This window comes from Eumetopias jubatus, unplaced genomic scaffold (assembly GCF_037043125.1).
Source record: "Eumetopias jubatus isolate StellerSeaLion01/CBP00866 unplaced genomic scaffold, mEumJub1_p1.0 scaffold_3, whole genome shotgun sequence".
Taxonomy (NCBI): domain Eukaryota; kingdom Metazoa; phylum Chordata; class Mammalia; order Carnivora; family Otariidae; genus Eumetopias; species Eumetopias jubatus.
In genome coordinates, this window is record NW_028274809.1 from 19,057,672 (window position 1) to 19,084,659 (window position 26,988).

General features: G+C 50.1%; 1 protein-coding gene across 4 annotated transcripts; it reads left to right on the plus strand.

The window, feature by feature from the left end:
- The first annotated feature begins 120 nt into the window (after positions 1-120).
- Positions 121-10,629, plus strand: DNPEP (aspartyl aminopeptidase). Of its 4 annotated transcripts, none has more exons than XM_028092221.2 (15): positions 121-251; positions 799-892; positions 977-1,065; positions 1,186-1,299; positions 1,551-1,676; positions 1,896-2,026; positions 2,307-2,382; positions 2,501-2,608; positions 3,361-3,438; positions 4,364-4,447; positions 5,471-5,631; positions 6,039-6,078; positions 6,203-6,304; positions 9,957-10,124; positions 10,490-10,629. In XM_028092221.2, exons 2-15 carry the CDS (start codon positions 805-807, stop codon positions 10,538-10,540), a joined length of 1,416 nt encoding a protein of 471 aa, XP_027948022.1. In that variant the 5' UTR covers positions 121-251; positions 799-804; the 3' UTR covers positions 10,541-10,629. The 4 variants fall into 4 exon arrangements, with proteins under 4 accessions (XP_027948022.1, XP_087877672.1, XP_027948024.1 ...); XM_088021546.1 differs by lacking the exon at positions 121-251 and adding an exon at positions 394-413; XM_028092223.2 differs by lacking the exon at positions 121-251 and adding an exon at positions 529-658.
- The last annotated feature ends 16,359 nt before the right edge of the window (positions 10,630-26,988 follow it).

The window sequence follows — 26,988 nt, forward strand, 5'->3', positions numbered from 1 at the left end:
ACCTAGCAAGGGGCGGAGCAGACGGCGCGGCGGGGGTGGGACGGGCTGTGCGGCCTAGCGAGGGGCGGAGCAGACGGTGCGGCGGGGGCCGGGGCGGGCTTAGGGGGCGGGCCGAGCACGGGGGCAGGGCTAGCGGACGCGGGCCCACGCGTGGGGCCGTGCAGGTGGCTGTCCACGGCCCACCCAGCTCTAACTCCGATCCCAGACCCGGCTCGGAGCCGGCTCAGGCCTAAGCTCAACAGTGCGCTGAGGTGAGGGCTGTGCCTGACCCAAAGCGAAACCGAAAGTCCGGCCTCCGTGACCTGATCTTCCTGGGGTTGGAAAAGGGTGGCCTGCGAAAGACTGGGGGCGTGGGGGGGTGGGGTACTCCCCGGCCAATAGGATTTTGGCTCCTTGGTGCAGGCCGGCTCTGAGTTAGGGGCCCTCTTGAGAGTTTGGAGCTCGGAACCCACGGGGATTTCTGGGCTGGGCGGGCACGTGGGGGTGGGATTTAGGGGGCCGGGCTGAAGCTCGAATTAGGGGGCGGGCCGTCTTGGTCGAGCTGGGCGGGGAGCGCTGCTGGGGTTTTGATACTTTGGCTAGAGGGCTGGAGCTTTCAGCGGAAAGAGGTTTGGCCCGGCATCTGCGTCTGTCGGTGGGAAAAGGGGCGGAAGCAGAGGTCTGAGCCTGGGAGCGATCACTTCGCGGGAACGGGGCTTGTGGGAATGGGGAAGGTGGTTTCCGGGGCCTGGATAATATAGGTCAAGGGTCCCAAACCTCGTAGGAGTCTGAGCAGCCCCCCTACCCCGCCTCCAATAGGTGGCCATGACCGGTAGAGCCCGCAAAGAGGCGGTGCAGGCCGCGGCCCGGGAACTCCTCAAGTTCGTGAACCGGAGCCCCTCTCCTTTCCACGGTAAGTGACCACCACCAAGGGGAGTGGTGGCCGGTGTGCCTCCTAACCGGCTTCCATCGCTATGCAAGGGCTCTTTTTCTACAGCCGTGGCCGAGTGCCGCAGCCGCCTCCTCCAGGCTGGCTTCCATGAACTCAAAGAGACGGAGAGCTGGGATATCAAGCCGGAGAGCAAGGTACGTTGGGTGGGGTGGGGACAGAGAAGCAGGTCCCTAGGCCGGGACTCAAAGTCCTTTGTGCCGGCCGGCTAGATAATCCAATCAATCTTACCGGCCCCCCCCCCCCCCCCGCCCCAGTACTTCCTGACCAGGAACTCCTCCACGATCATCGCTTTTGCTGTGGGAGGCCAGTATGTTCCTGGCAATGGTTTCAGCCTCATTGGGGCCCACACGGACAGCCCCTGCCTCCGGGTGAGGAACTGGGGCTGCGCTGGGGGAGGGGCGGCATCAGGGGAATACAGGGCAAAAGGGAGTGGAGAGGTACAAATTGGGGGCTCTATTCCTGCAGCAGGGGGAGACTTGTCGCCCCCTTCCTCCACACTTTGGGCCCTTCTCTGTCAGCGATATTCTTTCTGTGTTCCTTCGCCTCCGCCCGTCTGTCTCACCTCCAAATCATGCCATTTGGCCTTCTCTGACTTCTCATTCCCCATCTTCACACTTAGGTGAAACGGCGGTCCCGCCGCAGCCAGGTGGGTTTCCAGCAGGTTGGCGTGGAGACCTATGGTGGTGGGATCTGGAGCACGTGGTTTGACCGGGACCTGACCTTGGCTGGACGCGTCATTGTCAAGGTGGGAACTGGGGTTGGACCTGGGAGGTTCTCACCTTCAGCAGCCTGAAGATTGACTGTGACCTTCCTTCAGGATACCTGTGGAGAGCCCCCCCCCCAGGGAAGGGGGAGTGGGGCAGTCTGGGTTTGAGGATCATGTTGGTTAGTCTGGGTGAAGTGGGGGTTTTAACCCGTTGTGGTTGGGAGGCGCCCTGGTTTGACCTGGCCTGGTGGGCCACAGTGCCCTACCTCAGGCCGGCTGGAACAGCGGCTGGTGCACGTGGACCGGCCGATTCTCCGCATCCCCCACCTGGCCATCCATCTGCAGCGCAATGTCAACGAGAACTTTGGGCCCAACATGGAGATGCACTTGTGAGCCTGGGGCAAGGGCCGTGGTGACTGGGAGGGATGGCTGTGGCACCAGGTGATGGAAGGGGCCCCGGGGGACCTGGGACCCTGCCACCTCACGGTCGCCACAGCCAGGTTCTACTCTCGGGACCCAGCTGATGATGTCCAAGGGCCTCATAGCTCTGCCATTTGGGAAGGAAACTGGAATCGAAGGGCAAGGGCAGTTTCCACTGGGAGATGCCCAAGCTCAGGGGTGCCGTGTCCTCCGGCTCTCCCCACGCTTCCCTCACGTGTCCCCCCACAGAGTCCCCATTCTTGCCACAGCAGTCCAGGAGGAGCTGGAGAAGGGGACTCCTGAGCCTGGGCCTGTCAATGCTGTAGTAAGAGAGTCCCCTGCTCACAGGAAGGGGGGAGGAGAGGGGGAAAGGACTGATTCCCTGAGAAGGGGAGGAGGGGAAGGGCAGACCTTCTTCCTCCCAGCATGCTTCTGCCCTGCAGGATGACCGGCACCACTCGGTCCTCCTGTCCCTTCTCTGCGCCCATCTGGGACTGAGCCCCGAGGATATCTTGGAGATGGAGCTTTGCCTTGCTGACACGCAGCCTGCGGTAGGGAATGGCTGCCGGGACGCATGGGTGGCGATCGCGGGGATCCTGGCCTGCCCCAGCGTATCCCCTGAAGCACTCACCACCTCAGCTGGTCCCCTGGTTCCTCTCACCCCTCTTCTTCCCAGGAGACACCATGTCCCTCTGCCTCCAGGCCAGAGGTTCTCAAAAGGGCACTTTTCGTGCTCCAGACCTGCCTCCTTGGATGCCTGCGTGGGCCCTGGGAATCAGCCCCTCCACAGATTTCTCCCCTCCTAGGAGTTTCTGCTGCAGGTGGTCGCTGTGTACTTTGCACCCACCCTGGCCCTGCACCTCTGCGGGCAGAAGGCCCAGATGCGGCCCCCCTTTCTCTGGAGCCTGCCCTTGAGTCCCTCCTGGTTGCCCACAGCAGGAGATTATGAAATCTTCGGAGGTTTTGTCCTCTTTGAATGCGCACTGTTTCTGGGCTGGTCTCGTCTTCTGTTTATTTCCTGAGCTTTTCTTGCGTCCGTTCAGCTCCCCCCTTTTCCCCGTCCCACGGGAACTGGTAGGAACCATAGATGGCATCCTCCCATCCCTCACCTCCTGCCCAGCTCCATTCCCCGTTGTCCGCTCAGCCCGACCCAGCAGGATCCCAGCGCCCGAAGCCGGGGGACAGGGCGGGGTTGCACACAGAGCCAAGGAGGCTCGCTCAAACCCAGGCCTTTGGGAGCAGGGAGAAGCAGGTGAGTTGGGGTGGAGGGTTGAAGGTTGGGCCGACTGTCCTGTCTTTCTAGGTCCTGGGTGGTGCCTACGAGGAGTTCATCTTTGCCCCTCGGCTGGATAATCTGCACAGCTGCTTCTGTGCCCTGCAGGTGAGCAGCAGGGGTGCCCCCAGGCGGGGCACACTGCCGGGAGAAGCTGTGGTCGGGGGACTGCCTCAAGGCCCAGCAGGTCCTAGGAGGGCCACTGGCCACCTCCTCCGTCTGCTGGCGCTCGGGGGACTGTGGGGAGGGGCCGGGGCTGAGGTAGGGGAAGGCGGAGAGGCCAGCTCAGGCACCACGGGGTCTCCTCACCTGGCTCCACTGCTTCTCTTTTATATTAGCCTCTGCTTCCGGGGAGGGGCCTTCGTGTCTCATGAGACAGCATCACCCTCCTCCCTCTGCTCCCCCTGCCCTCCAAGCTTACGCCCACCCAGCCTTCTGTCTGTGCCCTTGGGGTCTCCGTGGGGCTGGCTCTCTTCCTTGTCCCCGCCTTCTTTCCCTACCCTAGTCAGTTCTATTTCTTTCTTTCCTCTTGCCCTCTCTCTTTTCATTTCTCTCTCTCACACCCCGTCCTATTCTCGGAGACAGGCTTTGGGCCTTAATGGAGACCAGGGCCGAACCTGGGACCTATATCAGCTTCTGCAGCCCAGCCAGCTGTGTCCCCTTGATGGAGTCCCAGTCACCTCTGTGGACCTTGATCTTTTCACCAGGGCCAGTTAGTTCATGTGCTCTGTGTGCTGTTTTTGACTTCCCAGGATTCTCCACTCTTCTCCTCCATTTTATTCATCTTCCTGCCTTTCACGTAGGCAGGTAGGGGAGCACACCCAAAGGGTGGTTCTCCCAGCCCAGCTGAAAGGTTTCCCTCAAGCCAGCCAATGCCCTAAGGGACAAAGGCCGGTCAAAGGCCCAGCCCGCTTCATCCTGCCTGTGACGACAGCAGGCAGGCAGGCCGGGAGCGTGAACCTGCCAGATGTTGGTGGGCAGGGTTATGGAAGAAGGAGCAGTTAGGAGGATGCTCTTGATCCCCCCCAAACAGGCTTTGATTGACTCCTGTGCGGCTCCTGCCTCTTTGGCTGCAGAGCCCCATGTGCGCATGATCGCTCTCTATGACAACGAAGAGGTACGTGGAGGGCCCTGTGGAGGGTCTCTTCTGTGGAGGGGGTCCCCTCTGTGAAGCTTCCTGCAGCCAGCTTGTGCCAGGCACCCACCGTAAGCCAGGACTGTTCTGGAAGCCACAGAGATGGAAGGCCTATGCTCCCTTAGCACTTGGTCGCCCTGGCTCAGCATGTATCAGCTTCTAGAGGTGTGAGCATACCTCCCGTGTGCCACATGGTGAGCTCCTCGAGGACAGGGACTCTGCCCTTCATCCTGTAGCCCCAGGCCTCAGCGCATGGTGGGGCCTCGGTCTGTGCGCTCCCGTGAGGTGCGCTCTTAGACACTGTCACAGGGCCTGAACGGATGGGTCCTTCTCTCTCCTGGAACTGTACGGGTCAGAGTGAGCAGTTGAGGACAGGTCTCTGCTGTCCTGAGCGCTTGGCTACCGTGTCAGGATGCAGGCCGGCCGGCTGTTCCCGCTCCCGCCATCCTGTCTATACCGAGTGAGGAGGACGAGAGGAAGGGGCAGAGGGAGAGTGCACGCCCAACCTTTGAAGGCGCAACCCGAAGGGGGCGTTCCTCACTGCCCGTGTTCCAGGGAACACCATGGGCATGGCCCTGTTAGCTGCAAGGGAAAGCTGGGAGTGTCCTCTCTAACTGGGTAGTCCTGTGCTTAGCTACAATTTGGGTGTTTTCCTGTGCAGCATAGCGTGGATAGTTCTCGATCTCTGTTACATGCATCAAAGACGATTGGCCGGTGTGGTGGGGCACCTGTGTGAAGCCCCAGGTGTGAGGGTTGGGGGAAGAGGAGGGGGGGAAGGTGCAGGAAGCCCACAGAAAGTGCTCTTTCTGCCCCAGAGATGACATAGGACTAGTTCGGCCCCAGCCCACCCTCAGGTTTTCAGGCGCACAGTGTTGGGGAAGTTGCTGACAACACCCCTCATTCCTCGTCCACTGAGTCAGCAGGGTCTTGGGCACCAGTGGTGATCCTGGGTGTGGGGCCCCTTTCCCTGAGCCCAGACCCCAGAGCAGTCTCTGCTGTCACCAGGTGGGCTCCGAGAGCGCCCAGGGGGCACAGTCATTGCTGACAGAGCTGGTGCTGCGCCGAATCTCAGCCTCACCCCAGCACCTGACGGCCTTCGAGGAAGCCATCCCCAAGTCCTACATGATCAGCGCAGACATGGCCCACGCCGTGCACCCCAACTACCTGTGAGTCTACTGGGCCAGGCCTGCAGTCCTCACAGCTGGAGACCCGAGTGGAACCTGCCTTCAGGCTCAGCCCCAGCCCCAGGGCCCCAGCCTCTCCCCCCTTCCCCTTCCTCCTCATTCTGGCCAGAAGGTTGGTGGCTTCCTTTTGAGGACGCCAAGACACAAATGGGTCAAAGTCATGTAATGCCCAACCCAGGTATGTTGAATAGACTCTCTCTACAGACTTCTTTCCACCCACTGCTAAAGGATGCCTGGGACACTGTTTGGCATGGCCCTCAGGTCCTACCAGGCTGGGTGGGAAAGAATGCTGTGGTGCATTAGTGATGTTTCCAGGGCATAGCTAGAGGTGGGTGTTGGGAGACCCACCTCCTGTTTGCCATTCACAGCCTTGACTCCGTCTCTTATAGGGACAAGCATGAGGAGAACCACCGGCCCTTGTTCCACAAGGTGAGATGCACCTGTTTCTCCTTAGGGACATGAAGGCCTGGCTGGTTCTGGGCCCCGTCTCCTTCCCTGCGGGCCCATCACCCATGAGTGCCTCACCCTCGCTTCCTGGTTTCCCTCTCCCCAGGGCCCTGTGATCAAGGTGAACAGCAAGCAACGCTATGCCTCGAATGCGGTTTCGGAGGCCCTGATCCGAGAGGTGGCCAGTAAGGTCGGGGTGCCCCTGCAGGTGAGGCTGGGCCCTGCCTGGGAAGACGGGGTGGAAGGAGTGGGACTTGGGGCATAAACAGATGATGCGTCCCCAGGGAAGTGGCGGGGGCGGGGGGCGCCTGGGAGCCAACCGTTGGTGGCTGGGCTTCCAGTAGAGCGAGAAGAATGGGTTTTGGATCTGGGCAGAGCTGGAGTCAGTGCTGGGTGTGCTGTGGGGCTAGCCCCGTGACTGTGGACGAGGTGCTCCATTTCTCTGGGTCAGTTTCCACACCTGTAAAATGGGGCTGATGAGGAGGCCTCTTCTGCTGGGTTTCTGTGAGACCTGAAGATACAGTGTGCTCGTGACGTGAGTTTAGTCCTGCTCTGTTCCCATCCAGCTCCCTGTGTTTCTCTTCCACACCCTGGGCTCCTCCGTAAGTGAAGTTCAGGGCTGGGGAGACTGGAACTGCCACCTGCTCATTTTCATTCTTGCCGTGGCAATGGCCCACGTCGTCAGAAATAGGTGGAGGTAGAGCTGTAAGGGACTGGGGCCCAGGGAGTCCAGTGACACACAGCAAGCAGGTCCTGGTGGGTCAGGGCATCCTGCCTCCCGGCTCAGGGCGTTGTCTGCCACACAGAGCCCCCCCTTTCCCCATGTAGACCTGAATGTTCCCTTCTCGGGGAGGCCTCTCTGAGGAAGTGACACTTGGAGCTGAGACTTTAGAAAGAAGCAGCTGTGGGTGAGTCTGCAGGGAGAGCATCCCTGCAGAGGGAATAAGTGCAAAGGCCCCAAAGGGCACAGGAGTGCGCTCGGCCTGTCAGGAGGGGACAGAGCCGGAGTGGTAGAGGCGGGGAGAGAAGCCTGCCCAGGCCAGTCATGCAGGGCCTCCTAGGCCATGGAAGGGGGTCTGCATGTTCTTCTAAGGCAGTGAGAAGACATTGGGGAAATTTTCTTTAATTAAACTCACAGCAGAAGCAGGACATGTGTACTTTAAAAAAAAAATCAGGAAACACAAATAGAAATAAGAAAACATGAACCCACAGAAATTTGTGTATATGCTTCCAGATTTTTTCTATGCATATACTTAACACATGTTTTATAAAAAGTGGAATCATTTTGAATATATTGTTTGCTTTCTCCTCACTCTGTATTCTCTAAATTCTTATTTCAGTACACTTTTGTTTCAGTAAATTTGTGCCTAATCCTAACGCACAGATCATTTTTTTTTTTAAGATTTTATTTATTTATTTTGACAGAGAGAGAGAGAGAGACAGTGAAACAGCGAGAGAGGGAACACAAGCAGGGGGAGCGGGAGAGGGAGAAGCAGGCTTCCCACCGAGCAGGGAGCCCGATGCGGGGCTCGATCCCGGGACCCTGGGATCATGACCTGAGCCGAAGGCAGACGCTTAACGACTGAGCCACCCAGGTGCCCCCAGATCATTTTTTTTTTAAAGTAAGCTCTATGCCCAGCATGGGGCTTGAACTCACGACCCCCGAGATCAAGAGTCACATGTTCTACAGACTGAGCCAGCCAGGTGCCCCCAGATCATTTTCAGTGTTCCCTAGTTATCCCCAAAATATTCTTTACAGACTCTTGTTCCACCTGAGTATCTAGTTCAGGACCGCATGTTACATCTGGTTCATATATTGCTTAAATATCTCATAGTGGAGTGCAGCCCTCACCACCCCCTTTTAAAATAACGTCGATTTGGGGCACCTGGGTGGCGCAGTCGGTTAAGCATCGGACTCTTGGTTTCGGCTCAGGTTGTGATCTCAGGGTTGTGAGATCGAGCCCCGAGTCGGGCTCTGCCCTCAGCGCAAAGTCTGCACAGAGCCTGCTTGGGATTCTCTCTCCCTCTTCCTCTGCCCCTCCTGCTCGTGTGCTCTCTCTCTCTCTCTCTCTGTCTCTCTAAATAAATAGATAAATCTTAAAAAAAGGTAAAATAAAATAACATTGACTTGTTGAAGAAATAAGTCTCATTATCCCACATGATGTCTCACTTTCTCGGTTTGTCTGGTTGCTTCTTTGTGGTGGTGTTTAGCTGATGCCTCTAGGCCCTGTATTTCCTGTAAATTAGAATTTATGCCTGAAGGCTTGATAGATTCAAGTTAGACATTTTTGGCCAGAAGACATCATGACTGGTGTGTCCTTCATGTTACATCATACATGTATTATCTGGGTGATCTGCCCTTAGTGATGATATGATTGAGCACCTGATTGGGGTGCCCTCCAAACCCTCCATCATATAGGGGCTTTCCTCCTCTGGCTGGACAGTAACTGTGTCAGTGATGAGTTCTCTATAAACCGGACACCTAACGGTTTTGACACCCATTGACAATCCTTGCTGAAATCAATAATTTCATCCCTCCAATTCATCCCTTCTATGAGTCATCCCTTCTGCAGATATTAGCTGCTATTCTTCTGAGAAGCGGAACTTTCTCCCCATCAACTAGGGCTATTTGGTGATCATGAAATGTGGTTTCTACTGGAAAGACCAGATAAACGCCCATTCTTTCCCTTTAATAACCACTTTTCAAGGCGAGGTACGTTAATAGCCACTTCAAAAGGTGACACATAGGGCTTCTTTTCTTCTCCTTTTTCTGACATTAAATCAGATTTTCATTGGTTCAGTGTGGATCCAATGCACTGTAGTAATTTCATTTTATTTTTTAAAGATTTTATTTATTAGAGCAGATCCGGAGGGAAAGAGAATCTCAAGGAAACTCCCCACTGAGCACAGAGCCTGACACGGAGCTCAGTCCCACGACCCTGAGATCACGACCCAAGCTGAAATCAAGAGTCAGATGCTTAACCGACTGAGCCACCCAGGCGCCCCTGTAGTCACTTTATTTCATCCTCAGATAGTCATAACTTTGACCAATGGGAGTCCTTTCGATACGTGTCCTTTGACAGGACTCTCAAAAGTTTTCTTGCTTTCTGTACAACAAGAAATTGCAGGCTCATCTCCTTCATTTCTCTCCCCAGACATGGCAGCTTTGGAAGGATGGTGATTTTGGAGACTGTGGTCTGACCCCCTGAGTGTCTGTTGTTATCATGGGGGGGGCAGTGCTTTGGGGTCACTTCTGTTGACATAGCTAGAAAAAAATATGTTTTGAAAACCATGAGTTAATACTATAATTCTTACTCAAAAAAAGTAATAGTTACTACTTAATTTATCTGATTTTATAGTTCTGTTTTTCCTCACACTGAAAATCTTAATATCGTACATCATATTATGACTTTCTTATTTATTTTTTTACCAGAATATAAAGGAAATGGTTTCGGAATGCCAATAGCAGTATTTCTAAAAACACTAAAACTGCTGAACGATTGTTCTTTGTGTGTGTTTGGGGGCGGGGAGAGAGTGTATGTTAAGCAAGAGGCTGATATAAACGGCACATTTTTTTTTTTTAATTCCCTCGCCTGCTATGGATTCTTAATGGAAGGCAAGATGGGGGTAGCCGGAATGAGGGTGGCGGTAGTTCAGACGGAGAAAATGGGACCAATGCAGAATATACTGTCCTTTGGGCCTGCCATTTAATGTGGGCTTCCTGTTTTCATTCTGGTCACATACACTCCCTGAGGGGGCAGAAGCAGGCCCCTGCCAGCCCAGCAGTTCTTAGGCAACTTCCTCTTTGGGTTTAATGAGCAGACACTGCTTGCCGTTCGAGCCTCTCCACCCTTTCCTAGGATCTCATGGTCCGGAATGACTCTCCCTGTGGAACCACCATTGGACCTATCTTGGCTTCTCGGCTGGGGCTGCGGGTTCTAGATTTAGGCAGCCCCCAACTGGCCATGCACTCCATCCGGGAGACCGCCTGCACTTCAGGAGTACTCCAGACCCTCACCCTCTTCAAGGTGACTCCTACCTGACCCATCCTCGCGGCAGCCGGGCTCACTCCTCCGGTGCCCGGATGGGTTGCTGGGGCAACATCACCATCGCTAGGTCTCCGGCTTGGGTGATGGGAGCTGGCTGTCTTGGGGCTACCATGTAGGAGAGGAAAGGTCCCTATTCTTCTCCAGGCCCAGGGGCCCTGATCAGCCCCCAGAGGATAATGAGAGGACAGAGAGGGGGGACGGGAGATGGCAAGACTGGGAAAGTTGTCAGGTGTGGGTGAGCACCGTGCCTCTCTGGCTGGGCCCTGTGTTGGCGGGAGGTGTGCCGCGGGGCACCCCCAGCTGGCCTCCACTGATTCCAGATCCCATGTTGCTTTCCACTTTAGGGCTTCTTTGAGCTGTTCCCTTCTCTGAGCCGTAACCTCCTAGTGGATTGAGGCCTCTTGGAAAGACTTCTCTTGCACTTGAGAAGTGGTCAGCTGAGCTGAAGCTGGATTATTAAAGTGGATTTCTCACTCAGACTCAATCTGTTGTACTTGTTTGGAAACCACAAGGGTGGGAGTTGAACCTGGCTTTGACCCCTGAAACCAGAACAGAGGGGCTAGGGAGGGGGAGGTAGAGGAGGCCGCAGCTCCTGGGAGCTGATGGAGGCCTGAGCTCGAATCTCTTTTCCTCAAGGCCATGCCTGAAGTCAGCGACAGGTAGGTGGGTCCACAATTGGAAGGTCCCTTCTCCCATCCCTAGTCCTCTTTTCTGGGAAGTGGCCTCAATGCTCTTCCATTACCAGAAGAGTCCAGGAGCCCTTCTCAGTGCTGTGAGGTCTGCACACCCAGCGCGAGGCCCCCAGATCTGCCCTGGGCAGCCCGCGCGTTCCCCTCTCTGCCCCTCAGTCTCGTTAACTTTTATAAGCAGTTTCTTATTATTCAGTGTTTTTTTCCTCTGATTAACAATTTCCCCCGGTACATTTCTCTCTTCTCCTTTCTCTTTTTTCCTTCTTCCTTTCTTCCTCTCCCTCCTCCTCCGTTCCCTCCTCTTACTGCCCCTCTCCTTGTGTTTGTTCATCCCCCTTCTTTGCCTTACGGTTTGCCTGATTTGTGGCTTCCCCCGAGAGCCCCGGCAGTATTTCCTGTTAGTGCTAAGTGTGCTGGTGACAGACAAATGCTGCCGTGGGACGCCGTAGGGTTACGAGGCTCTGGCTGGCTGAGGCTGGCCTTCGGAGGCACGCTGCTTTGGGACCGAGCGCCCCCTAGTGTTGGTGGCCTAGGAGTCCCGCAGAGCAGAGACCAGGTGGCAGCACCTGATCACCTAAGTCTGGAGTATTTTCTCAGTATGCCGTAAGCATGAGATAGGAGTATTTTTATTTCCTTCCTTGTCCTTTGGTTGAACTGGGTGATTTTTGGAGGACGTATGGCGATATCTGGACTCAGGCAGCCACTGCCATCCCATGGGGACCGCCTGTGCTGTTTGTAATAGTAAAATGTGGACGGTGTTGGTAGAAGACACTGCTAGTAACCCACCCCCGTCCCTCACTTTGATCACTTGGGTGGACTTGGCCCAACTTCCACCTGCCAATAGTAGCACTTCTTTCCCCGGGGGACGTGCGTTTGCTGCGTGACGTTTCCCACTGGAGGCATTTGGAAGTGCTAGGAAACATGCTCCCCACCCCAGAGACTCCAACCAGAGACTGTCAAGACTCTTAAGAAGACCCCAGCTCCCTCACATCTGGGAGATCATTCTGACATGGGTAGTTGACACCGGCCCCCTGACCCCAGCAGAATTAAGCTCCAGGATCAAGCCCGGTAACAGGCCCCTTTACTACCCGCCCTCCCTTCCTTGTCTCGCATCCCCACGCCCCTACCGGTGTTTCCCTCCACCTCCCAAATAAACTCCTTGCACTTGGATCCTCATCTCAGGTCTGCTGCTGGGGGAGCCTAAACTAAGCTAGTGTTCCTTTGAGAGTGGGAATAAGACAAGGATGCCTGGTTTTCTATTTCCAGTCAACATTGTACTATTGGTCCCCAGCTTGGGGGTAAGGTGAGACGGAGGATAAAAGGAACACTGAAAGGGGAGGAGTAAACTTCCTTTTGATATCATTTGTTACATAGAAAATCCAAAGGCTATATTACTTGAATTAATAAGAGTTTATCAAAATAGCTGGCTGAAAAATCAATATACCAAAATTAATTCTATTTCTTTAGACCAGCAATGAGTAACAGCTAGAAAATGAAATTTTTTTAAAAGGACAACTTCCACAAATCATAATAATCAAGTACCTACAAATAAGCATGAAAAGATTTCTATAGAAAAAATTATATGAAAGGAGATCCAAATAATTTGGAAGATAAGTGTTATTTGTGGATGTGAAAATCAATATTGTAAAAATACTGGTTATCCTCCAAATTGATAAGTAGATTCATTGCCATCCTAATAATGCTCCTCTCTGCTTATAAATAGTGGAAGTTGACACATGGATTCTGTCATATATATGGAAATAGCTAAAACAATTTGAAGAAGACAATCGCCTTACCAGTTATCAAAGCTTATTACAAAACTGATTAAGACAGTATATTAATTGGTTCAAGGGTTGACTGACCAGTAGAACCAACAGAGGCAAGTGAATATCTGATACTTGATTTATGATGAAAGTGGCAACTCAGATGATCTTTTCAATAAATTGTGCTATGAAAATTGAATATCCATATGGAAAAAGTTGGAACCCTCCCTCCCACAATACGCAAAATCAATTGAAAATGGATTTTAGATCTAAATATAGATGGCAGAATAATAAAGCTTTTAGAAAATATTAAAGGAGAGTTTATGATCTTGGTTAGGGGAAGATTTAAATAGGATACAAAGAACACTATGCATAGAGGAAAAAATTGACATATTTGACCTCATTGAAATTAAGACATCATTAAGAGGATTAGAAGGCTTATTTGCAACACATGTAATTGACATAGGACTCATATTCAGAGTACATAAGACCTACGATCAGTAAGAAAAGTCATATATCTAAAAGAATGGGCAACGGGGCACCTGGGTGGCTCAGTCGTTAAGCGTCTGCCTTCAGCTCAGGTCATGATCCCAGGGTCCTGGGATCGAGCCCCACATCGAGCCCCCCTTTCCCTGCTCAGCGGGAAGCCTGCTTCTCCCTCTCCCACTCCCCCTGCTTGTGTTCCCTCTCTCGCTGTCTCTCTCTCTCTCTGTCAAATAAAACAAAATCTTTAAAAAAATTAAAAAAAAATAAAAGAATGGGCAAAATACTTAAATGGGCACTCCATAATAAAAAGCCATTAAATATATGAAAACATGCTCTACTTCATTAGTCATCTTAGAAATATTGGGTTGAATCGCGAAGTTATGTTTGACCATTTTGACCTACAAAATGGCTATTTCATAGGGTTTAATCTAATATAAATTAAAACCATGATATGTCACCGCTGTGACATGTCATTACCCATTATGATATATAAATTTTTAAAATCTGACAATACCAAGTGTTGGTAAGGATGTGGAACAACAGGAACTCTCATACAATGTCAGTGAGAATGTAAAGTGACAACAGTTTAGGACATCAGTTCGGCATTAGCCTCATTGACGCAGCTACTCTAGTCCCTTAGACCTCCTCAGTAAAAGTGAGGTAAGGAAACGGAAGGACTCCGTAAACTGCTTTTTGCTCCTTTTCCTGCTTCTCTTCTTGCTAAGACTGTACACCCACTTTGCACATGCCGCATAAGGCAAACAGCATATGTCCTCCCTGTAAGGGACAAAGAGTTAATGATTTCTTTAGAATAGCTAGCATCTAAGGAAGGACCAGATGAGAATGACCAGACGAAGCCCTCCTATGCATATTCCAGACAACCCACGCTAGACATCTCAACACCAAGCCCCCTTGGCTCCAAGGAATAATACCTGGGTCCTTGTCTTTGTTCTAACCGGTTCCTGGATGCTGGAGAGGACATGTACACTGCGCCACACTCCTCAGTAAATACCCCAGATCCCAAGCAAAGATGAGAATCTCTCTCCTTTCCTTTCTGAGTCACTCAGACACTGCATCTGTATCTGAACTCTCTCTACCTTCAACAAACTCTGCTTTCATCTCCTGCTGGCTTGCATTTGATTTCTATCTTGCATGCAGCCAGAAACCCTCTTGGCTGGTCCTGTAGGGACCCTTTCTGGGTCCCTGGCCCCCACCTGCTGACATCAAAAGCATTTGCATGTGCACCAAGAATATTCATAGCAACTGTTCCTAAGATTCCCAAACTGGAAACAACCCAAGGGTCCATACACAATACAATAGATACTGGGAGATATCCCAGTTTTGTGGGGGCTGAAACATACAATTTGGGGACCTTCTTTAAGTAGAAGAATACAAAATTACAAATAAAAATTTAGTATGAAAGCAATTATAAGAATGAGGACATTTAAGGAAGAATTATACGCAAAAGCCACATGATCATCTCAATAGATGCAGAGAAAGCATCTGATAAATCCAACATCCTTTCATGATTAAAAAAAAAAATTTAACACCCAGAAATAGAAGGGAACTTCCTTAATCCGATAAAGGGTATCCATGAAAAACCCACAGATAAACATCATACTCAGTGATGAAAGACTGAAAGCTATTCCCCTAAGGATCAGAAACAAGACAAGGATGTCTGTTCTCACCAATTTTAGTCAACATTAGAGCTTCTATCCAGGGCAATCAGGCAAGAGAAAGGTGTAGCTAGAATGAGAAATATAGTATAACAAATTACTTTTGCAAATCATATAAAAACATTTGATCATGTGAACACATTGCTAGGGCTCCTCCCAGAGCCTTGGAGGGGATCTGTGAAGATGAGGACCCCCAAAGCTGGAGGTTCCTCAGCCTCTGAATCGTAGTGTAAAGTTATCACACAGTGGAAGACTATAAAGCAATGAAAATGAATACAGTACTGTTTATTCAATGTTATGGGTAAGTCTTTAAAGTATAATATTGGGGGGGACGCCTGAGTGGCCCAGTTGCTTAAACATTTGACTTTGGCTCAGGTCATGATCCTGGGGTCCTGGGATTGAGCCCCATGTTGGGGTCTCCGTTCAGTGGAGAGTCTGCTTCTCCCTCTTCCTCTGCCCTTCCCCCCACTCATGCACGTGAGTGCTTTCTCTAAAAAAATAAACAAAATATAATATTGGGGTGCCTGGCTGGCTCAGCCAGTAGAGTATGTGACTCTTGATCTCGGAGTCGTGAGTTTGAACCCCACAGTGGGCATAGAGATTACTTAAAAAAAATCAAATATATGACGCCTGGGTGGCTCAGTGGGTTAAGCATCTGCCTTTGGCTCAGGTCATGATCCCGGGGTCTTGGGATCAAGCCCCATGTTGGGGGGGGGTCCCTGTTCAGCGGGGAGTCTGCTTGTCCCTTTCCCTGTGACGCTTCCCCTGCTCGTACTTACTCCCTCTCAAATAAATAAATAAAATCTTAAAAAAGTACAATATGTTGAACAAAAGCAGTCAGCACAAAATAATACATATTGTAATTTGTGAGTTGAATAATGTCTCCCCAAAATTGCTGTCTCCCTAGAACCAAATTGGAATGTGTCCCAATTTGTAAATTGGGTCTTGCAGATGTAATTGGTTAAAGTTCTTGAGAAGAAATCATCCTGGGTTAGGTGGGCTCAAAATCCAATGATTAGTGTCTTTATAAGAGAAAGGAGAGGGAGATGTGGACATACAGAGACATAGCAGAGATGCTGTCACAGGCCAAGGAGTGCCAGGAGTCCCCAGAAGCTGGCAGAGGCAAACAAGGATACTCTGTTGAGCCTTTGGAGGGAGCATTCCTCTGCCAACACCTTTATTTTGGACTTCTGGCCCCAGAAGTGTGAGAGAATACATTTTTGTTGTAGAGGGCAAAATGGAGTCTCTCACGTCAAGCAGGTGCCTGTGTCAAGCAATGACACAAGCAGATAAGGTACTGATACCAGGAGCTATCTCTGGGACCAGCATCAGCCGACACCCCAGAACTGATAACGAGCGGAACCAGAACAGGTCTGCGGAGACCCCAAACCAATGAAATCCCTTTAAAAAGGGGAGGATTTTGGCAGCAAACTGTCAGACCCTTCAGACCTGACCCCTCTATGTCTGACCACTTAAAAAATGCAATGGCCACCAAAGCCTCTGCCCAATCGATCTCCAAACAGAACCGAGATCCTTCCCTGCTTGCACATCAGAAGCAGTCAGTGCCAAGAGCAGACCCGGACCAGACAGGACCGACGCCTTATCTCAACTGTGCGCCCCACAGACTGACTTCACATTTGGTTCGTTCACTTCCTGCACCCCCTCCGTTATCTTATTTGTTGTGTGGTTGGTCTTCTACCTTGCTCTGTGCATTGTGTAAGAAGCCGAGTTTAATCACATGGTGAGATGTCACGGAGTTTGGAATCCTGACCCTGCTTTATAATTGCGATTTAACTTTGCTTTATGACTGAATAAAGCTGACATTGTGGAAAGACACAACACGTGTGTGCGCCTTCCTAGTGTGCTCATGACATTTGTTTGAAGTCACCAAGCTTGTAATTTGTTGCAGGAGCCCTAGGAAGCTAGTCCACCATATAATTACATTTCTAAACACCACTCTTTAGAAATGTGTGTTTAAGTAACACAACACACATCCATTGTTGCACAAGGACAAAGATAAGGAAGGGAGTTATGCCCCCAAAGTCAAGAGAGTGATTAACTTTGGGGGGAAGAAGGGGAGATGTAACCTGGCAGGAACAAGGAGGTGTTTCTGCGGGTACTGGCAGCGTTCGGTCCCTTGGAGAGCACAACATGGCTGTTCACACTCTAATAATCTGTTGAGCTGCACCCTTATGTCTTATCCACTTTAGTTTATTTGTATCACTTTTCACAACCATCAGGTAAAAATACTCATTAAAAAGGGGGGGGGGAATGGGGGCACCTGGGTGGCTCAGTCAGTTAAGTGTCTGACTCTTGATCTCAGCTCAAGTCTTGATCTCAGGGTTGTAAGTTCAAGCCCTGTGTTGGGTTCTACACTGGGCATAGAGCCTACTTAAAAAGGGGGCGGGGGGATCATAAAATCCTTCAAACACAAAAGTTGGCATTAGACACATTCTAAATTGAAAGAGGAGAGGAGTTCCTCTAAGATGATTGGGGTATTAGATGTAAAGAAATGCCCCCTTCTTGCCCAATAAACCCGAGAAGCTCAGGATAGGCCCTGGGCAGAGAGTAGATGAGAGGGTCAGTGGGGGTCTCCTGGAAAATCCCCTTCCCTTGGCCAGGGTACCCTTGCTTCCCCCAGGGGTTGCTGCTCTCCACTGAACTCAGCTTCCAGGGACTGGAGACCACCCTTCCTTTGCTCCCTTGTACACAGCCTCTTTTCCAGATTTCCACCAGGGATGATGACATCCTCAAGGGGAGAACCTGTTCCCTGATAAAGGGTCTTACAGACCTCAACACAATGATATTATCTCCTTCCCTAGATATCCACGAGGAGGCATGTTAATGGAGCCCCATGCCTTGCTCATTGTGCTCCCTCCCCACCCCTCCCAAATAACGCGCAGACAAGAAGCTCCTGTGGAGCCTCCAAGGCTGAGTCCAGCTTCGGTGAGGCTGCCTCAGGGCTCCCCCTTTCCCCATCAGGGTGAGCAGCCTCTGTGCTCTGGGACTAGCTGGGGTCTCTCCCATCTTCCCGATGAGCTGTGAAGCAGTACTCCTGAGTTCTGCTCTTGATACTCCTGCAGACCAGGCCTGCCCTTCTGGGTTTCAAGGTTTCCCACCCACCGTGGGGCTTGGACTGTGGTCGGAGAATCCCAGGAAGGCTGAAGCTGAGGTGGAGCAGAATTCCACTCCCACCATGTCTGTATAGCATGCGCTGTTCTCACATCCAACATCGCCATTCCATTCTCACGGCTCCCTCATGGGGTGCCCATCTAACGGATGAGAACACTGAGGCAAAGACGTTTCATACCTGTCTCTGGACCCAGAGTGCCTTTTATTTGTTCAACAACTATGTACTGAGCATTTACTCTGAGATCGGTCTGGAGCTAGATACTGACATGTCCCCCTCGCTCTCACAACTACACTCCAGTGAAGAGGCAGAAATGAACAAGTCATTATAAATAGCGGTGTGTGTCGGGGAGAAGAGGGGTAGAAGTGAGGCAGAAATGATGCGAAGGGAGAAGAAATACACCTCTGAGAGGGTGGTATTGATGCTGAAACAAAGGGACAACCGTGAGGGCAGGGAGAGAAGGAAAGAGTCTGCAAGAACTCAGGGGTTCATGAATGCAGAGGAAGCCAGTGTGGCTGGAGCATGGAGAGAGAGAGAAGGCAAAGACCGGAGAGGGAGGGGAAGCTAGGTCATGCCATCTCAATTTTTGTAGCCCTCTGAGGCTCCGCTCACCTGTCCATCTACAGGCTGTTTCTTGGCCCGAAGACTCTGCTCTTACCTGGAAGTCTGTGCCAAGGGTGAGTGAGACCCAGACGATAAAGAGCAAAGGGCAGAGATGAAGGGAGAGCTGATAACCGGGAAGGGGGAGGGATCTGAGAGTGAAGGTGGAGAGGGTGCTGCTTTTCTGCAACCCCGACCTCCTTATGGCTTTTGGCCAATGTCCCTGCTAATGCCATTCTGTGCCCTTAGAGGGACAGGGCCAGGTGGGAATGCAGCTGGCCAGGTCCCGGCAAGAAGTCATCAGCCTGGCCTTCCAATACTGGCAAGGTGTGCTCCAGCGGCTGGTGCCTCAAGGTGAGAGCAGAAGAGCTGATAGAGAGAGACCAGGCTGTCAGGTGTAAAGGTGGGGGAAGGATCCCCAGCTTGACATGAAAAGCACCTTCCACAAATTTCTCTGCCTGAAACTTTCTCATCATACTCACCTTTGGAGCCTCACCTGCCCAGATCCTGAGCGAGACAGGGTTGGTGGTCTCCCAGCCTTCGTGGGGAAGCTGTTCTCACTTGCCTTCTTTAGAGGAGCATAGTAGAGGCGATTAGAAGTCCCTGGAAGAGGTCGGCATCCATCTCCTTCGGACTAGCCCCATACCCCTCCCCACTGTGCTATTCAAGTGCTCAGAGCCAGGGATCATGGGGTCTCCAGTCAGACCCTCCCTCTCCCCCCACCCTCCACCATACACACATAGTCCAGATTCCAAACGGGGATGAGTAGGCAGCTCAGAGTTTATGGCATATAGAAGCATGACAGATGGAGGGGGAGAGCGGGAGGGGATTCCTTGGGGGGCGTCTGACCCTTCTTGAAAGCAGGGTTTCATGGTTGTAAGGTTCTGAAGGGAGATCTGCTTGGAGTTCAAATGACTGCTACTGATGATCATGGTGTCTAATGTGCAAGTAATGCCTTAGAGCTTTAAAAACATTGTGTACATCCTCAACTTCATTCAGTTATCCTACTACCGTTGTTAAATTCACATTTGACCACTTACGGCACACCAAGCACCGTGCTAAGAAACTTACATGGATTATCTCCTGTAATTCTCTCAACAATGGTTCATCATTTAATGGATGAGAAAACTGAAGCTTGGCCAATTTAATTAAGTTGCCCAGGGCCACAGGAGTAGTAAGAGCAGAGATTCCAGTGCTGAGGGAGGCAGAAGGCAAACTCCTGCCCCCCAGCCAGTCTCTGGATCCCTCCAATGCCCTGTGGTCCTTATGCATTTGGGGGAAAGCAGAAGTTCTAATCACACTCTGGTTTCTGGGGTGGCCCATCCAGCCATCCCAAGTGTCACCTCACACTCCACCCTTTCTCCCTGCAGGACTGTTCTGGAAGGATGATGTTCCTCGAGATGTGAAGACCCAGAAGATGGAGGATATGCCCAGGCTCCATGCCTCAGAGACCTGCATGAGGGATGCATAGGCAGCCTTTTTCACCAAAACCACCACGCCAAGGTGGGTGAGGCCTGTGGTCTGTCCACACTGCACATGACCGGTAGACAGAACAGTTGCGAAGGAAAGGAGTGTCAGGGCTGTAGGTAGGAGCCATCAGAAGTCCAGTGGATAGAATGAAGAGAGCACCTGTCTGATTTCAGCCCGAAGCAATCCCATGATACTTTGGTCATGTCTACAAAGGGAGGGGATTGGGACCCATGGCTACTACTTGGTATCCCTGGCTTAATCTTTGTCTTCTAGGGGCAAGGGCAAAGAGAAACTCTGATTGCTGTTCCCTAAGGTGAGGGGCCCTCAGGGACTTTGAAATTCTTCGTTTGGATCCCGTCTCTTTCCCTCTGGGCCTTTTCACCATTTCCTCTTCACCTTTGACTCCTGCCTTCGTTCCCCTCAGAGCCCAGTGACCAAGGTGAACAAGGAACAATGCTTGGTCTCTGAAACGGTTTCAGAGGTCCTGAACCAAAAGATGACCAACCATGGCAAGGTCCCCCTGCAGGGGAGGGCCTGGCCTTGTCCAGGAAGGCTGGGCCCACCCAGGGCCTGTTTATAGAGGGAGGCGGGGTGAAGGAGGGAATAGACATTGGTTGATAAAGAATGAAAAGACTTCACTGAGGCCGATGGAGAACCTTCTGGAAGAGAGGGCCTGGAGGATGGAAAAGAACAGAGGTTCCAATACAGAGCCCGCCCAGTCCAGGCTCTGCCACTGCCCGGCTGTGATCTTGGACACATTCCCTAGGCTCTTCAAATCCCTTCTTCTACATCTGCAAAATCGGAATGTTAATAAAGGCGACCCCTCTGGTGTTGCTGTGTGGATTAAAGACAACATATGAAAAATGCCAGTGGTTGCGGGATTGAGGGGAAATTCTCCCTTTCCCCACTGGAGGGCGCCCCCACTTTCTCTCTCACAGAATTTATCACGGATTTCAGCAACTGCAGGATGCAGGGGCTGGGGGCCTCCAGTGGCCTCTTGTAAGATCAAGCACAGGCACAGAGCTTAAAGGGCCTACAGAAATCTACTTGGGAGGTCTTACAACTTAAAAGAAATATGGGCTCTCTGTTTTTCTAAGAAAATCTTGAGTATGACATGACCCTAATCCTTACCTTGCCCATCCATCCATCCATATCTATATATCTATGTAAATTTCTCTTTCTCCATACACACACATACATACATATATACATGTATATCTCTATATATAAATCTAAAGCTATGATCCCAATGGGACAAGAGTACCCAGAACCACTCCCATTCAGCTTCCCCCTTGCTCTTCTCTGTGGTGTGGAGGAAGTCACCTGCGGAAAAAGCTCTCAGGCATCCCCTTGGTCCCTTGAGCTCTTGGGAGCCCAGGTAAAAAACTACTCACCTCTTAGTTATCATTCATCTTTAGAGCTGAGAAACTAAGTGGGCAGGGCTGGAGCAGAACCAGACCTGGTCTCCTGACCCAACTTTCCCCTACCCCAACCCCACCTCCTTTCTCTCCAGGGCCGCAGGAGACGTTGAGCTGCTCTGCACATCAGACTTCTCCACACTAATGATAGCCTGAGGAGGTGGCATTTGAACTTTGACCTAAATGACACAAGGAAGCAGCCTGGGAAGATCTGGAGGAAGAATCCCCAAGGCAGAGAGAATGACAAATACAATTGCCCTTAGGTGAGATTGCAGGGTCCTTCAGAGGAGAACAGACAGCAAAGCATGTGGCAGGAGAGCGGCCCAGGACTACTCAGCATTCAAGTCTATAAGACAGGATTTGGGTTTTATTCAAAGTGCAATGGAAATCATCAGCGAGGGAAGGGCAATGTGATAAATATTTTATAAAGATACAGTGATGCTGCTGGAAGATGGATAATGAAATGGACAGGAGTAGAACCAATTCGAACTGTTTGGGGCTGAGTTGTCCAGGTGGGATCTGGTGGTAGCTTGGAAAAGGCTGAGGTAGCATTGCTGGGAAGCTCCGAGCTGGACTCCATCCAGAGGCAGCCTGCACCTCAAAGGTGCTCCAGCCTTTTACCCCTTTCAAAGAAACTGGTCCTCCTGTCTGTCACCATGGCAGCCAGGCCTCCTTAGCTTGGATTGGTTGCTGGACCACATCGTTGGTCCTGTGACTGACCCCACGATGGGGGCCGGTTGCCATGGTTCTATCAAGCGTGCAAACAAGGAGCTAACATTCTCCTTCAGGCCCAGGGGACCAACCAGCCCTGTGTCTAATGGAAAATCCCTGGAAGGAGGTAAGATTAGAGATGGGGACCAGGGAAAGGCCTGTAGTCTGACAGCACCTGAGTCCCTTGTCTCAGGCCTTATTCACATCAAGACTGCTATGGAGACTTGCTCGCTCTGAATTTGGTGGGGAGGAGGGGTGGGGAAAGGAGTCACAACCCCTGCCTCAGAACATTCATTGAAAATTCCTTGTTTCTTCCCATTTTAGGCTGTTTTTGAGCCATTCCCTAGTCTGAGTCATGAGTCACGAGTCACAACCTCACAGCTGATTGAGGGCTTAGGGGAAGCCTCCCATCCCCCACACCTTCCCGGTGCTCTCAAGAAGGACAATTTCAGGCTGATCCAAATTTGGATCCAAATCCAAAGGAAAGCCGATTTTCAAGCAAACTCTTTCTACAGACCTGTATGGAGGCAGAATGGGTAGGGTTTAGACCTGACCGGAGCCTCTGAGGTGAGAGAGGTGGGATCAGAACCCAAGGAAGGTTGGGGTATGGGATTCAGAGAGCAGAGCCCTTGTTGCCCCCAATGCCTGGGTTCCAGTCCCTTCCTTCTCCCCTCACAGATCATTTCTAAGGCAGATGAAAGGCAAGAGGGAATCACAGCTGGAGGGGTGGCCAGCCACCCCCACCCACAGCCTTCAAATGTGTCTTCTTGGTCTCTCTTATATCTGTGGAAAGAAAGTCTTCCCTCCAGACCTCGGGTCTGGCAGGCCTGGGACCTCGCTCTGCCTGTGAGGTTCACGGTACCTTCTGAGCATTAGGGTCCCCTACAGAGCAGTCATGCCAGCCTCAAACCCAAGAATTCACACAGAGAATTCTGTGACTATAGGCTTTGCACATTTAACATTCTGTTACCTGTGGTCACTTTACCCCTGGGAGAAGGGGACCAGCCACCATTGTTCAATCCAACCAAACTCCAGACATCCCATGCCTCAAGCTTTATATTTCTCAAAGCCCTTAGCTCATTGATCCTCACAAATGGGAGCACATGGGAAAGTACCAAACCTACTGTCTGTTCAGGCTGATGTGACAAAATACTATAAACTGGGCAGCTTATACACAACAGAAATTTATTTCTCACTGTTCTAGAGGCTGGGAAGCCACTCGGAGGCTCTGGCAGAATCGGTGTCTGGTGAGGACCTGTTTTCTGGTTCATAGACAGTGTCTTTTCACTGCCCTCACAGGGAGGAAGAGGCAACAGATCTCTCTGGGATCTTTTTTATAAGGGCACTACTCCCTTTCATGAGGGGTCCACCCTTAGGACCTAACCACCTCACAAAGGCCCCACTTGCAAATACTATCTTATCATTTTGAGGGTTAGGATTTCAACATGTGAATTTTGGGGGGACACAAATATTCAGATCATTGCATCTACCTACTTATAGAACCCAGGGAAAGTAAGAGCCACTCCTCTGATAATATAGGCTTAACCATGCTGCCAAAGCATGTCCTAACCCCTGCATCTGTGCATCTAAGGACAGAGCTAAACCTAATGCTCGACTCATCACATTTATCTATGTCTGGTTTTTATGAGTTAGGTTGGCCCCTACCACGTACCCTACTTTTCCCTAGCATACATTCACTGTGTCTGGCCACCACAACACATGGCTCCTGCCTCTAGGCAACTGAAGCTTAGTCAGGGAAGTAAGTTATACATATAACATATGAATGCGATAGCTATTTATTGAACAACTGTGTAGCAGACCAGTAGATGCCCTGCTTCATATCCCCTGGCCCATCTCTGAGTTTGCCTGTAGCTGCAGGTAGGCCATATCTGTACGCGCCAACAGCTTTCCATCTCAAGCTGGGACTCTGCTTCTTGTCCTGTGGGATTTCTGGAATGCCAGGGGACTTGCCTACCTGTGCTCAAGACAGCTCTGAGGTGTCTGGGATTTAACACCCCCAGAGGAAGCTCTCAACAGTTAAGGATGGAGTTTAGTGGATAAATACCCCAGCAGATCCGTCCCTGGTGGGGAAAACCTGAGACAAGTTCTACACAGATCCTCAGAGGTCCCCAGTAGGGCTCATTCCCAGTTGCCCATGATGATGGTGAATTTTATGTGTCAGTGTGACTGGGTGAAGGGATGCCCAGATAGATGGTAAAACATAATATCTGAGTATGTCTGTGCGAATGTCTCTGGAAGAGATCAGTATTCGAATTAGTAGACTGAGTAGAGAAGATGCCTTCACTAATGCGGGTGGGCATCATCCAATCCACCAAGGACCCAAACAGAACAAAAAGGTGGAGGGAGGGTGAATCTGCTCTCTGCTTGAGCTGGGACATCCATCTTCTCCCGCCCCTGGACATCGGGGCTTCTGGTTTTTGGGCCTTTGGACTCAGATTTGAACTTATGTCATCAGCTCCCCTGCTTCTTAGGTCCAGGGATGCAGCATTCCTGGTTTTCTGCTTGCAGAGGCAAACTATGGGATTTCTCAGCCTCCATCATCACGTGCATCCTTTACTTCCTCATTTGGGGTTATTGAAACACTTTTCAGTATTTGATTTTAATGCATCAATTGTGTTTTTTATTATCTTCCTATACTTTTTAAGTGGTTGCTCTAGGCATCTGAGTATACACATTTAACTTTCCAAGGTCTGCTTATAATTGCTGTTTTACGGGGCACCTGGCCGGCTCAGTGAGTAAAGTGTGTGACTCTTGATCTCGGGGTTGTGAATTTGAGCACCATGTTGGATGTTGAGATTACTTAAAAATAACATCTTAAAAAAAAAATCACTGTTTTACCATTTTAAGTGGAATGCAGAGGTCTTACCAGCATATGTTCCTTCCCTCTTCCCCATTTATGTTGTAGCTGTTGACTAGAATCAATTACATCTACATACATTGGAAACTCTATCAATGTTAGAACTTTTGCTTTGAACCATCAAATGCATTGTGAGTAATTCAAAAGAGGAAGAATAGCCTATAATGCTTACCCAGATAGTTCCCATTTCTATTACTTTCTCCATTCTTGATGTTCTGGGTTTCCTTCTGATATCATTTCCCTTTTATCTGAAGAGCTTCTGTTAGCAATTCATTTAGAACAGGTCTGCTGGCTACAAATTAGTTTTTCTCCAACTTTGTTTCACCTTCGTTCCTGAAGTATATTTTGCTGGGTATAGAATGCTGCGTTGACAGCTTTTCTTTTACTACTTTAAAAATGTTATTCCATTCCTTTCTGGCCCCCGTGGTTCATCATGAAAAATCCACAGTCATTTGGACTATTGTTCTTCAGTAAGTGATATGTTGTTTTTCTCTGGCTGTTTTCAAGATTTTGTCTTTGTTTTTTAGTTTTTAGAAGTTTGATTATGATGTGTCAGGGCATGGATTTCTTCAAGTTTCTCCTGTTTGTGTAACCAAGCCCAAGTTCATCTGCCTGACACAAGGCAAAGGCCAATCAGTCACTGAGACATTGAGTATGCAGCAAGGAGGGGGTTTATTCAAGAGGCAGCCAAGTGAGGAGATGGAAGGGCAAGCCTCAAATTTCCCTCCCCAAAGGGGGAGAGTCAGGGATTTTTAAAGGCAAGCAGAAAAGGGTCTCGGTAAAGGAGAAAGAAGCTTCATGCCCCAAAATAAAGGAGGTTAGAGAGTATTATGTGAGGCAAAATAAGTCAGAGAAAGACAAATACCATATGATTTCACTCATATGTGGGATTTAAGAAACAAAACAGGTAAGCATAGAGGGGGAAAAAAAGAGAGAAGGAAACCAGAAAACAGACTCTTTACTATAGAGAATAAACTGAGGGTGTCTGGAGGGGCAGTACGTGGGGGGGTGGGCTAAATGGGTGATGGGTGTTAAGGAGGGCACTTGTTGTGATGAGCACTGGGTATTGTACGTAAGTGCTAAATCACTAAATTCTACACCTGAAACTAATATTACACTGTATGTTAACCAATGAATTTAAATAAAAACTTGGAAAAGAAAAAAAAAGGCAGTTACTAAGTAGGAGACGTTCATTTCATTTTGCTCTTTCATTTCAAAGAGGTGGCCATTGGTCCTGACTGGTTCTGGCCAGCTCCTTACTGAAAACTTGGGTCTCTGCAAAACTAAGTCAACACTTGGTTATCAGGGTGTCAGGCAAGGATGTTATCTTACAGAAACAGGGTGCCAGACCCATTCCCAGAAGAAGTTGCACCTGTGCTTATCTGCCCCATTAATCCTTTGGTTGCTGGTTTCATTTGGAGTTCACTGAACTTATTGGATCTGTAGGTTTCTGGCTTTTGACAAATCTGGGAAGTTTTCAGCCATTATTTCTTCAAATATTTTTAATGAACTACCCCTCTTCTTCTCTACTTCTGGGACTCTAGTGACATGCTTGTTAGACTTTTAGCATTGTCCCACAGGTCCCTGAGGCTCATGGTTTTTTCCCCCAATGTTTTTCTCTCTGTTGTTCTGATTGGATCACTTTTATTATTCCATCTTCAAGTTAACTGATACTTTTTTCTGTATTCCTATTCTGTTATTGAGCATTAAGTTTTTAATTTTGGTTATTGTATTTTTGGTTCTAAAATAGCACAATAAGTGAATGAATGAATGAATGAATGAATGAATGAATAAATAAATAAATAAATAAATAAATAAATAAATAAATTAGCACATTAGAGGAACAAACAGCGCAGCCAGTGGTAGGAAATGCAGTTGGAGAAGTAGGCCTAGAACTGGCTATTTGGGACCTTGCAGTTACTAGCAAAGAGTCTAGATTTTATACAAAGAGCAGAAGAAAATCACTAGGGGATTTTAAGGAAATGAACAGAATGATGTGATGTACAATTTTAAAAGATCACC

Coding starts and splice junctions, on each gene's coding strand:
- DNPEP (XM_028092221.2), top strand. CDS start 805: ATGACCGGTAGAGCCCGCAAAGAGGCGGTGCAGGCCGCGGCCCGGGAA. Junction 2,027..2,306: donor CCCAACATGGAGATGCACTT/GTGAGCCTGGGG, acceptor GTCCCCCCACAG/AGTCCCCATTCTTGCCACAG. Junction 4,448..5,470: donor CTCTCTATGACAACGAAGAG/GTACGTGGAGGG, acceptor TGCTGTCACCAG/GTGGGCTCCGAGAGCGCCCA.